At 33.0% G+C, this 13436-nt stretch overlaps 2 protein-coding genes across 3 annotated transcripts in view; both read right to left on the minus strand.

The window, feature by feature from the left end:
* Positions 1-54: 54 nt before the first annotated feature.
* LOC111044453 (elongation of very long chain fatty acids protein) lies at positions 55-10898 on the minus strand. 2 transcript variants are annotated; one of them, XM_039439998.1, is made up of 6 exons: positions 10649-10898; positions 7394-7642; positions 6123-6263; positions 4807-4912; positions 4073-4206; positions 55-560 (listed from the first exon to the last, which is right to left on the minus strand). In XM_039439998.1, exons 2-6 carry the CDS (start codon positions 7637-7639, stop codon positions 387-389), a joined length of 801 nt encoding a protein of 266 aa, XP_039295932.1. In that variant the 5' UTR covers positions 7640-7642; positions 10649-10898; the 3' UTR covers positions 55-386. The 2 variants fall into 2 exon arrangements, with proteins under 2 accessions (XP_039295932.1, XP_039295933.1); XM_039439999.1 differs by having other exon boundaries at positions 58-560; positions 10430-10649.
* Positions 10899-11050: 152 nt separating this feature from the next.
* Positions 11051-13436, minus strand: part of LOC111044443 (beta-galactoside alpha-2,6-sialyltransferase 2) — a 41558-nt gene continuing 39172 nt past the window's right edge. The window contains exons 12-13 of the mRNA XM_039439997.1: positions 12033-12166; positions 11051-11444 (exon numbers count right to left, since the gene is read on the minus strand). The gene's annotated coding sequence lies outside the window, so the exon portion shown is untranslated. The remainder of the gene's footprint in view (positions 11445-12032; positions 12167-13436) is intronic.

The raw sequence follows: 13436 nt of genomic DNA on the forward strand, positions 1-13436 counted from the left end.
TAATTATGAAGACTGACACATTTAGAAAGAGGCCAAGAATAATTATTGAGAGGAAATTTATTACCTGACTGTTCCCAAATTAAAGGGTTGAAAACTTGAAAAATAAAATAAAAACCGAGTACTATTTTTACGTTTAATATGATGATCATACATCAACAAAATACATGACTGAAAATTTGAGAGTTGTTACTTTGCATACTACAATCACAATTTATCAAAAAATTATAATTTATCAATGTAATAATCTTTGTATACAGTAAAAATATAGTGGTAAGAGATATAATGGTATGACTACATTATTGTAAAGCTTTCATTTCACAATTATTAAGATTTATTGGAACAGAAACGTATTGAAATACAGGTGGATGGATACCTACATCTAAGTATCATGCTTCTTTTTTCCTTCTTTCGGGTTGTACATAGGCATTCCAATAGAAAATAGCGAAAAGATAGGTGATGGAGAATGTGCAGGGAACAATCAACGAGCTAGCAATGCGGGGATAACCACAGTCACTGACCGCTGATATCGAATGGTGAACCCAGATTATGAAGAACTGCAACTGAAAACAGATATATATTGATCAGTTCATGTTGTTGTTAAAAGAATCAATATATAAATAGATGAAGAATAATAATATAGTCTGTTCTGGGAGCAAAGAGACGATGTAAACTATCATGCGCATGTGAGAGTGGACCTTGAAGCATAAGGACCGATAACAATGCAAACATCTTTGTCAGACTGAACTGTGAAATAATCACTAACTCACAGTCTTAATAATCACAATGGATTTAGGGCCGGGTTCCGAGCTCGGGATTTAGCTAAGTCCTAGACTTTAAACAGCTGGAGTCAGAAAATTGGCTTTCCAAACGGGGCGTAGTCGCAGTCATTGGCATAGTCACGTTTGAATTAAATTTCGAAAAACTAGAAAATTGAACACAAAATAAAATAAAGAGAAAATAGTGTAAAGTTTTAGCTATTTTGAGTTATTTAGGAATATCTAATTTCGTCAAAGAAAAACGTTTCCAATAATAGAAATGAGAAAATAAAAACTACGACTACTGTTATAAAAGCTGCGACTACGCCCCGTTTCGGAAAGCCAATTTTCTTACTCCAGCTGTTTAAAGTCTAGGACTTAGCTAAATCCCGAGCTCGGAAACCGGCCCTCAATGATCATAATTAGGATAGATTCCATATTAGTCCAATCACTATATACATTGGTGCATGCAATTTATATTGTAGTACTGATTTTTTAATATATTATTTGGGTACATAAGAGAAGTCCAGAACCAATTTCTTCATGCAAAATTTCCTTGTGCTAGATACAGAGTGGCCCAAAAACCTCGTATTTTCGGCTAATTTTCCAGTTTTCAGCTATTTCTGCCAAAGCCATTTTTGTGTATTGGAATATGGGCTTTAGTACACTCAACGATAAATTTTCCACTTTTCGACCGAATTCAACTTATGATGCATGATCTTGGACCGCCTTGACGAGCCGAGAAGAATGAAGTAAAATACGATGAAATCTGAGCATTGTGTCAGAAGTTATAAGTGTTTGATCCTTGAAGTGTCCTTAAGAGCGCCTCTCCACTAGGAAATACTGAAATGAAGTGCATCGAACGGGTGATTCTCATAGAACATAATCTTATGAACTTATGTCATTGTGCGAAATATCAATGTGAAGACTATGTAGTTGGTGATGATTTTTGAAGCTGAAATTAGGCGTTTTTCACAATACAAGGAGCATTGTTGTCAGGTGTACCTGGAAATCTATATGAGATAGAGCGCTCTACCTGATCTCAGATTGTAGAGCGCAAGAATACGCTCAGAGGGATATTGAATTATACATCTAAATGGTTACAATCGGAAGATATTTTAGATAAAAATCTAAAATTCATCAAAAATTGATTTTATCTTCAAATTTCACTCATTTTCGAAAAATCATAACTCAGTACTCATTGAAGATAGAGAGTTCCAAATGATCCCATTTAATTCAGAATTCCAGAAAATTCTAGAAAAAAGGCAAGAGCAAATTTTTCTGTCCGATTACAAGATTTGGCAGAAATAGCTGAAAACTGGAAAATGAGCCGAAAATACGAGGTTTTTGGGCCACCCTGTATCTAGCACAAGGAAATTTTTGCATGAAGAAATTGGTTCTGGACTTCTCTTATGTACCCAAATAATATATTAAAAAATCAGAACTACAATATAAATTGCAAGCACACCCCCTTTTTTATGTCTATATTGACTGGACTATATGTTTCTCAAGATACTGATCGATGCTGTGCTGTTATTTGTCTACTGATTGTTTTGGAAGTTATACCAATCGATTTGTAATAAAATGAGCATGAAACAAATGAAGCATTCATGACATTTTTCATGAAAGTTACAGTTTTCTTGTTCTCTTTCTCTCTCTAGTTTCTAGTTTTCTAGCAATTTTAATTATTTTACATTTTACGCCATTTTGAAATATATATAATCGAACTGAGTTGGTTATTTATGTATTAATTTGGTCTTGACCAGAGTAAGAACCATTCAAAGTATGAACCCAATCGGCCAAACTGTTCTTGAGGAATAAATTATTTTGAAAACATGAAGAATGGCGGATATCTGATATAATTTCGACCCATAAGTTTTGCACTTTACATAATGGGACACTCTGTATATTACTCTCAATAAATTGCCCGCAGTAAATATTTATTTAGCGTATGGCAGATACACAACAACTCAAGGCATTCCAATAGAAAATACCGTAGCGAAAAGATAGGTGATGGAAAATGTGCAGGGAACAATCAACGAGCTAGCAACAATCAACAATCAACGAACAATCAACGAGCTAGCAACAATCAAAGAACAATCAGCGAACAATCAACGAGCTCATGAGTCTCAAATGCCTAGATATACTCTGTATATTTCCAAATTCTTTGAGATGTAGTTTTCGGTCAGGAGAACATAAGTTTGTCTGACCGCCATCATTTGCTAGTCCATTTAGCGTTACGGTAACCAATAAATGGAAACCTTTCCATTTAGCGTTACGCTACCCAATAAATAGAAACCTTTCCATTTAGCGTTACGCTACCCAATAAATAGAAACCTTTCCATTTAGCGTTACGCTACCCAATAAATAGAAACCTTTCCATTTAGCGTTACGCTACCCAATAATAGAAACCTTTCCATTTAGCGTTACGCTACCCAATAAATAGAAACCTTTCCATTTAGCGTTACGCTACCCAATAAATAGAAACCTTTCCATTTAGCGTTACGCTACCCAATAAATAGAAACCTTTCCATTTAGCGTTACGCTACCCAATAAATAGAAACCTTTCCATTTAGCGTTACGCTACCCAATAAATAGAAACCTTTCCATTTAGCGTTACGCTACCCAATAAATAGAAACTTTCCATTTAGCGTTACGCTACCCAATAAATAGAAACCTTTCCATTTAGCGTTACGCTACCCAATAAATAGAAACCTTTCCATTTAGCGTTACGCTACCCAATAAATAGAAACCTTTCCATTTAGCGTTACGGTACCCAATAAATAGAAACCTTTCAAAAGATATATTTAAAAAGTAGTTACTAAGGAAGGAAGGATCTAATAAGAACTAGGATGTTCCTTAGAGGAATACCTTCACAGTGAATTTGAGTCAACATATAGGTAGGGTCAGTTTGTAATCTAGCCTTAACATGCCAATATATTTTCATATTATCTGATGTTGTTAAATGTTTTCTGATATTGTTTTATGCTATCTCTGCTCTGCTATGTTATCTCGTTATGTCATCTTCGTAAATGACATTTTCTTGCACCCGACCTACTTGGCATGATCAATGAATATGTTATATATTTGTTTATAAATAAAACTATTATGATATATTCTATTCTATATATACTATTAAATAATTAGCTATATTATTATTCTGGATATAACAAGCTATCCTAGATTCCTACACTTTAGCCATATTATAAATAACTTTTCAGTTTCCATGCTGGCTTTCTCGCATTCTTTGTATTTTGCTAAAAATGGAATTCAACTAATGAAAGCATTTTTTTGCTTACAGCCACGAACCAACTTACCATTTGCATTTGTGTGATGTGCTTCTTCCACCATGAACTTGTATAGCGTTTGTCAACCAATGTTAGTAAATAGTATCCATACATTACAACATGAACAAAACAATTTATCACTCCGATTGATAGACTTTGACCGCCTGAAAAGAATAGAAAAAATGTATCGACAAAGAAAGATAGAATATTACACAACTAATACAAATGTATAATATTAATTTATTAATGGAGACACAAATAATATACCTGATTAAAGTTTCTCATTCTGTTAGAGATGGGTCCGATTTTTAAAAAGTCGAAATTGATTCTTTCATACACATAAAACGTTGAAGGTAATCTTTATTTTCTCTATTTCTTGTATTTCAATCAGGAGCATAATGAAAAGGGCAATGAATGAAATTAACTACAGGATTGGAGTATGTAGTATATTTGAGTGTAAAGCCAGCGTCTGAAACACTCAAATACGGCCACTCCAATGTTAATCAAACCATGATGAAGATCTCGTAGATACTTCATACTAAAAATATTCCTCATAATACAGAGGGATAAAAAAATGTAAGCTATACACTCTTTGTTTGTGAATATCTTGATAACGCACTGACAGTTGTTACAGTTTGCATGTGGACTATTTAAAGACATATCGATCTATTTAATGCCAAAAAAGTCATTTTACTCATATGTTATTTTTGATAATGAATAATACTGTATATTGAAAAAACGAAATGTATTGACTTGGAACATACCTGGAACATACTTTACGCCACACCATCCAATTATTATCATGCCCGCGTGATGATAGATATGCAACAGTGTAAGTTGTGAGTACTTTTTCCTCATAATTATGAATACCTGCAAAAATTGGATGTACTATTATTAAATTTTATTAATTATTTCATGTAATAGTATTAAACATTAGTATTATATAAAATTGAATAAATGGACTAGAGACAAGGGAAAATTGTCGAAATTAATTTTTTTTCGTTGTTGGTTATCCATCTTGTTTTCACTGGAATTATTACTATATTGTATTTTCATTTAACATTAAAGTGAAAAAACACTCACATTCTTTGGTGTGGCGACGACCGTTTCGTGCTGGTGTTGCACATTTTCAAGCCACACAGAAACTGAAGTATTCAAGGTTAAGAGGGTGAGTATTTGGTCAGAGTGGGGGCGGAGGGGAGTTTTGGCGGTTAATGGAGGAGGATTTACTTTTCCTCCCACACCCTGTTTGACAAACTCATTTAAATCCTCCTCCATTAACCGCCAAAACTCCCCTCCGCTTCCACTCTGACTAAATACTCACCCTCATAACCTTAACTACTTCAGTTTCTGTTTGGCTTGAGAATGAACAACACCAGCACGAAACGGTCGTCGCCACACCAAAGAATGTAAGTGTTTTTTCACTTTAATGTTATATAAAAATACAATAGTAATAAATTTTATTAATTATTTCATGTAATAGTATTGAATATTAGTATTATATTTAATTGAATAAATGGACTAGAGTCTAGAGCAAAGGAAAAATAGTCGAAAACGGAAAATTGATACAGAATTGACTGATAACCAACAATCTTCCACATCAGATAGGCCTACTGTTGCTGGTGAGATGTCGTGACATCTATCCATAATGGAAACACTGGGATGATGTCAAAAATAACACGAATTAATAAATTCAAAACTTTTGAATTTTTCACACTGAAGATAAAACCATTAGTGTTGGAACATGTTTGTAATTTTTAACAATAAATTCATGATATTTTTGACATCATCCCAGTGTTTTCAATCTTTCACGTCATTTATTTCACTATCCATGACGAACAGCTAGTTATTAGTTTTTGAACTTTTTTTGACGACAGTGACGACACTACAGTCAAGATTGTGAATGAAAGTTAATAAAAACTAGTACACACTCACGTGTGGAGCGCTTTCGGATCTTTGAATCCATTTTCAACACTCCACACGTGAGTGCTAGTGTTTATTAACTTTCATTCAAAAACTTGACTGTAGTGTCGTCAAAAATATTTTAAAAAACGAGGAAATTATTCTAAGAAAAACTTACAGTATCCATAATATCGATGATTTTGCTGGCATAGTAAAGCCAGACTAGGTCAGTAATCTCCACTTCTCTAGGTGATGTCCCAGTTTCAATAGGTTGACACCATAAACTGTATCTCAACGGCCAGTAGCACAGCCTTACAACCTGAAAATCAAAACATAATATACTAATGTGAAAATGCTATACTTGAATAATGCCAATAGCATAGAAAGTTATTAAAGTATGAGTATAAAAGAAAGAAACAGCACAAATACAAAGAGCTCAAAAACGTGTGTCCTCTTTATGTAATAATCATCATATTTACCGTATTCAATATTCAATACTCGTTTAATCATTCCATTTATTGAATGGCATCTTACAACTTATAATGCCGTTAGGTCATGTCAGAGGCACTGAAATTGATCAATTGCAACCTGAAAACTCCGACACCAGACCTGAGCCAGCCAAGTCAATCGATATTATTATATTACAACTTATATTATAATTTACAAATTGATTATCAACCAAATATCATTGATTATATGAATGATGAAACCATTTTATGAATGAAATATGAAAACAACATTGTTCTTGAATATATACTTTTTTTAATTTTCATTGCTTATCTTCCTGTTTCACTAACGTATTGCAGTTATTGTAAGATTCCATTACTGGAATTTTGTGAACTAATTTTGTCTTAAAGGACAAAAATTGATGTTAATTGTTAAGATCATTATAAGAGTGAGAAAAAGTGGCAACTGAAATTTGTAAATGGTCTAATAAGCGTGTTATGGGTTGTTGAAGTGCTAAACTCCGTTTTCTTTCCAGATCATAAACGGTTTCGACTATATTATTAGAACTTCTCTTAAACATTCAAAAAATGTATCTTTCCAAACTAAAACATTTTATTCCTCATATCGTTCATAAATAAAACAGTAACATTTTTTTGTAAATTCGATAACTTGTTTATTTTGACATTAATCGCGAAAAAACGCATATCAGAACAAAGACAATGATATACTGAATGTATTAAAAAAAAAACTCCAATGGAAAATTCGAAACAGTTTATGATCTGGAAAGAAAACGGAGTTTAGCACTTCAACAACCCATAACTCGCTTATTAGACCACTTAAAAACTTTTTCTCACTCTTATAATGATCTTAACAATTATATTGGAAAAGAGTATCTAATTTAAATAAAAATAAAAAGGTCTACCGAACAGCGTTAAACGACACTCAAAAAAGGTGAACTGATATCACCATGATAAAAAAATGAATAAATAAAGCAGAACTCACATTAACAACTAGATATCCATTGAAAATCATCTGTAAGAAGTTGTAGATAATGACAATCTTCTCCAGACGATAAGGCTGTCTTCCCCGCATATATTTCGGTCCCAAATAGTACGTGAAAAGAAGGAAAATGGCGTCGATTATGAATGGTGATGGAGTGTAAACCAGAGGGTAGTGCCTTGTCCTAGGGTCAGGCCAAACGTACTCAACATTGTGGTAGAGTTTTTGGATGAGATCTAGAATAAACATCACCTGGAAAACAGAGAGATACAGACGAACGATTACAATTATTGCAATAGGGAAAGTTTGACTTGTAGAAGATAAATTGGAGACAAGTTTCATGATGAATTACTCAGGCACATGCCACATCCATCATTCAAACCAATAGACAATTTTAAGTGAGGAATTTGACGGTTAGAGAAATCTATATTATATAGCATTGATGAAAAATACTTACAAAAACACTTATATTGGATATGAATATGTGAAGAACATGTATATACCGTACATGAATATTTGTGACAACTATATTAACAAATAAAATATGAAGCATAAAAAATGAATAATCAATAGTCGCTGATACAATAATCAATTAATTCAAATTGAAGAAAACATCCCTGGGCTTAGCCTGTGGAGAATGGAATATCAGCATAGAGAAATATACCCTAAGAAGATATCCCATGGTATAGGTCGTACCGTAAATGTTCCAAATTTCAAGCTGATTTTTGTTAGCTCAAGCGGATTAATATGGCTTCTTCCTATTATTACTGTTTTTTGGGATGAGAGTGTTAGTGCACAGTATGAGAGACCACCAGCGTCACATAGCTTCACTAAAAAGAACTTCTTGAATCAACAGTGGAATTTGGAACAGAAACCACCTATATACCTTGGGATATCTATTCTTATGCTATCTTTCTTCTATGGTATCATTTTCATATATTTATTTTCCTATTCATATATTTGGTTACTTCTTATAAATAAAAAATTAATTCATTTGTTTCAAGCACATTTATGCTAATACAAACAGTATTAGAGACAACCAGCGTCACATAGCTTCACTAAAAGCAACTTCTTGAATCAACAGTGGAATTTGGAACAGAAACCCCCTATATACCTTGGGATATCTATTCTTATGCTATCTTTCTTCTATGGTATCATTTTCATATATTTATTTTTCCATTCATATATTTGGTTACTTCTTATAAATAAATAAATTCATTTGTTTCAAGCACATACAAACAGTATGAGAGACGACCAGCGTCACATAGCTTCACTAAAAGCAACTTCTTGAATCAACAGTGGAATTTGGAACAGAAACCCCCTATATACCTTGGGATATCTATTCTTATCCTATCTTTCTTCTATGGTATCATTTTCATATATTTATTTTTCCATTCATATATTTGGTTACTTCTTATAAAATTATCAAACTATTTCTTACTTCTTATAAAACTTCTATAACTTCTTCTTATAAAATTTTATAACTTCTTATAAAATTATTAAACTTCTTATAAAAGTATTTAGAACAAGACATGCTAACTCGCATCAATTATCCTGCGCTCATAAATAATCAGTTTCAGACAATTCGTAGTTCAGGTTAAAAATAAGATAATTATGTGTTTGTTGCTGTATTTAAACTTTGAAGAAGATGAAATGTATCTCATGCTAAAATAAAGATGAACGTTCACAATATAATTGCGAAGTGAAAAATTTACTTCTACAAGGGAAATCCGTTCTACATTGGAGCCAAGTTTTTTTACAATAAAATTATTACTCATGTTACATTCAACAGTAGTAATCACATATTCGAATAAATTTGAGTCTAAATAATTAATGAATTTATCAATTTGTTCAAAACCATTTTGGGGTGTTGGGGTTATAGAATATCCCTCAACCAGAGGCCGGGAAATTTTCAAAAGTACTTCAATTTGATGCGATTTTGAGAAATTTGTACTCGAAAAACTAACATCCTAATTAAGATTTTCATATTCAGCAGACTTCTTATTATTTCATTTCCCCTTGAAAATATCATATCTATGTAATTTCTATTTAAATAACCAATAGTATGAAATGGAATAGAATTTGAATTAGTCATTCAATTGTTTAAAATATCCTAAATAATAATGATGTACAGTATTAGACCAACTAATTTTGTCTCCAAAACAACTTTCAAACAAATTTTGTAATAGGTCTTCAAACCTATGATTTTCATTATTTTTACTGTAGTGCATATAATAAAACATTGAAGTGGGGGGGGGGGTTATACCATTTTCCGAGATATTTGGGGGACGTCTCTTCCTTTCCCCGGTGGAAATTATGCCTGTTGATCCCTCGGAAATTTTTTGGGTACCTATTCTAGAAAAAGCTGATGAAGCATTGTTTAAAAGAGAACTACGTTTAAATCACATGCATGCAACTAAATAAACTATAATCAATATAAGGTATATTGAACTTGTTCTTTTAGATAGCAAAAAATTAGTAGTCTCATTTCGGGGGGAGGAACAGCCCCCAATTACCCACCCTAGTTACGCCACTGATTTTAAGTTTAAGTCTAGAATACTATGAATATTGACGTCTTGCATTTATTCCTAAACTGCGATCTTTAATCAAGTTTTTCAAAACTGACACCTCTCAATGTGAAGAATATAATAAAATATATTCAATACTGGCAAACTATACACATGCAAAAAGTATGAGTACATATGCCTATTTCATAAAAATGCAGTTTAATAAAAACCCATTTATAAAATCCACTGGTCGTCAGTACAGTGGAGGAAAAATTTATTATTTTAAATGAGACACATATGGTATGTCTATTAATTAATTTGTCTGAATACTTATTTGTTTGTGTATGAGATTTTACCTCTATAATTTCTGCCAGTTATAGAAACCTACATAAAATATTACGGCACATACCTTACAAGTTTTATAATTGGAAATTCGTCCTTATTATACTACGGTTGCTGACAACATAATAATTTCCCTAACATCTATTGCATATTCAGTTATTCATACATTAATACAAGTAGCTCATGTTACCTTAATGAAATAAAACCATAATGTGTTGTCAAGTCACTTGAAATAGTTTTATTAATAAAAACCTATAATCTAGGTTTCAATGCTCAAGGCTTTATCATCACTGTTGATGTTTTACGTTCTAATTTTCGAATAACCAAATAATACTCAATTCAAAATATATTATAGACGACAAAAACAGTTATTTCAAGGAGTGATTGTAATTTAACTTATCTTACTCACCTCAATAATTTAACAACATCAGTTTCATGAACAGACTTAACACGACTGAAGTTGACACAGTAGCGGATTAAATTTGAATTTCAAATGCTTGCTATAGACAGTACGTCCGGTCCAATATTTGATAATTGTTCACCGTTTTGATTGGCATTAAATTTTTTCAAAGTTTGACACCAGTTGTAATGGAAATTCACAGTTGAATCCAGGTAGCGCTAGCAGACTGAAGGTTCAAGTTCAAGTTTTATTGTTTTATTACAGTAAATTATAATGATACAAAGATGAATACATTATTGACAATGACAAGCCTTGATTTCACAATGTATTATTAAAATTTTATTGGAATAAAAAAGTATTGAAATACAGCTGAAGGGTGCAACGCTTTAATCGTAAAATAAAAGTCTTATAAGTAAATGGAATTCATATATTAATTAATCTTTTACATTTAATAGTCACAATTTATCAACAACATTCATAATTTATTAATGTGATTATCCTTTTATACAGTAAATTATAGTGGTACAAAAATGTATACATTATATTGACAAGCATTCATTTCACAATTATTAATTTTTATTGGAATAGGAACTTATTGAAATACAGCTGGATGAATACCTACATCTGAGAATCATGATTCTTTTTCCCTTCTTTCGGGTTGTACATAGGCATTCCAATAGAAAATAGCAAATAGATAGGTGATGGAGAATGTACAGAAAACAATCCACGAGCTAGCAATGCGGGGATAACCACAGTCAATGACCGCTGATATCGAATGGTGAAAGCCCATAATGAAAAACTGCAACTGAAAACAAATACATATAATTATTTATCAGTAAAGGTTTTTGTTGGAAGTTGGAAGAATTTCAAAAATATAATCTGTTCTGGGAGCCGAGAGACTATGGACTATGTAAACAAACATGCACATGTAAGAGTGGATTTTGAAGCATTAAGACCGATTCACAATAACAATGCAAACATATTTGTCATAGCCTGAATTGAATAATTTTGAATTTTGTGAAAATTGTACATGTGAAATTCTAACCTCATCTTGGACTGTGTCACCTAAAAAATTGGAAGAAAAATAGCACAAGGACTACCTTATTATTTTTTATCTACCAATGTTATTACATTAGTCTCATTTGTATTACAAATAAATGAAATAAATAATCACAATACATGACTCAGTTTGAATGAAAGCATTGTGAACTGGAATTTCCCCTCATCAATAACTATTTCTGGCGAAAATGCCACTCCTACCCCTCTTGCTTCCCCGAAATACCCCTGACTTTCACTCTGCAAGGTTTTCGTAGATCATTGATAACTCATACCAAAATTGAATTCAACCAAAGAAAAAATGTATTTATGCTTGAACCGTCACAAATCAACTCACCATTTGCATCTGTGTGATGTGCTTCTTCCACCATGAACTTGTACAGCGTTTGTCAACCAATGTTAGTAAATAGTATCCATACATTACAACATGAACAAAACAATTGGTCAATCCTATTGATAAACTTTGTCCTCCTGAAAAATTTATCGACAAAGAAAAATAGAATATTATTCAGATAATATTATTATTATTAATTCATTATGTATACACAAATCATTTACAATTATTAGAAACATACTTAAAAAGACAATGAATGGAATAAATTACAGGGTGAGCAATGAAGTCAACTGTTCGAGTGTACGCACAGGCCACAGTGTCCATGTAGGCTCATCCCGTAATCTATAAAGGTGCGTACAGACTTTCGCTCTGCTCCGCAACCGAACGTCACTCCAGCAGAGCGATTGATGATCGACCGGGGAGCAAGAGTGGTTCGACCGGGGAACGCGAGAAGATCTAACATCTTCTGTAAAGCCGCGTCTACACTATGTCGATCGACACCGATCGACAATGTCGAACAAGTCTGGACGTGTCGCTAGACATTGTTGAGCGCTGTCGAGTCGAGTCGAACGCAACCCGAATCAGGTCGGTCCGGATCAAAGACAGTCGAGTCGAAGGCACCAGTGTGGACGTGTCGATCTTGTCACTGCCGTTTTAAAAAATAGAATAGTGCTATACTGTTGTTCAAGTGCTTACATTTTTATTGAAAATGAATTGGAGTGATACCCAAACGTCGAATTTTATTGAAATGTACCGTGATCGTTCTTACTTATATGGGTGGAAAAGAAAATTAGAAATTTTCTAATTTTTTTCAAAAAAAGTGTATGAATCGCCAGTTGCCAAAAAGTGCAGCATTACTGCAAGGCAATGGTTTACTGGAATTGCTTTTCTGAATGGTGTGTCTTTTTTAATTACGTTAGGCGCAATCACTTTCAAAATCGGAACTTTTCATTCTAAAAACGTTTTTAAAGCCCGCGTCACATCTATATTCTAGATTTAATTCGTTAACCTCATCCAGCAATAAATCTTCCATAAATTCCTCCATACTATACTTTTTTCTGCCTCGAACAAGGCTAGGCCGTACCCAAAATCTCCGCGGGCGACGATCTTTTTTGGCTTCCCAAGATGGCAATAAGAATTGCAGCAGAAGCCGCTGCTCCAGCATCTTCATCATCACTCATTTTATATAAAAACTCGATTTATATTTAAAATAAAACACTCGATTAAATATAAAACACTCGATTATGTATGAAAATTTATGATGGTTGTCGGTCGACTCGTCCACATGTACTGAGGCAATTTTGTCGAGTTGACACAGTCGAAGGTATCGAGCGACTCCGGGTCGACAGAGTCGATCGACATAGTGTGGACGCGGCTTAACGTTCATGATGGGTGCGGGGGCGGAGC

This window comes from Nilaparvata lugens, chromosome 13 (assembly GCF_014356525.2).
Source record: "Nilaparvata lugens isolate BPH chromosome 13, ASM1435652v1, whole genome shotgun sequence".
Classification (NCBI taxonomy): Eukaryota; Metazoa; Arthropoda; class Insecta; order Hemiptera; family Delphacidae; genus Nilaparvata; species Nilaparvata lugens.

Coding starts and splice junctions, on each gene's coding strand:
- LOC111044453 (XM_039439998.1), bottom strand. CDS start 7,639: ATGTTTATTCTAGATCTCATCCAAAAACTCTACCACAATGTTGAGTAC. Junction 4,207..4,806: donor TGGCGTAAAGTATGTTCCAG/GTATGTTCCAAG, acceptor TATTCTTTTCAG/GCGGTCAAAGTCTATCAATC. Junction 561..4,072: donor ACATCACACAAATGCAAATG/GTAAGTTGGTTC, acceptor ATCTGTTTTCAG/TTGCAGTTCTTCATAATCTG.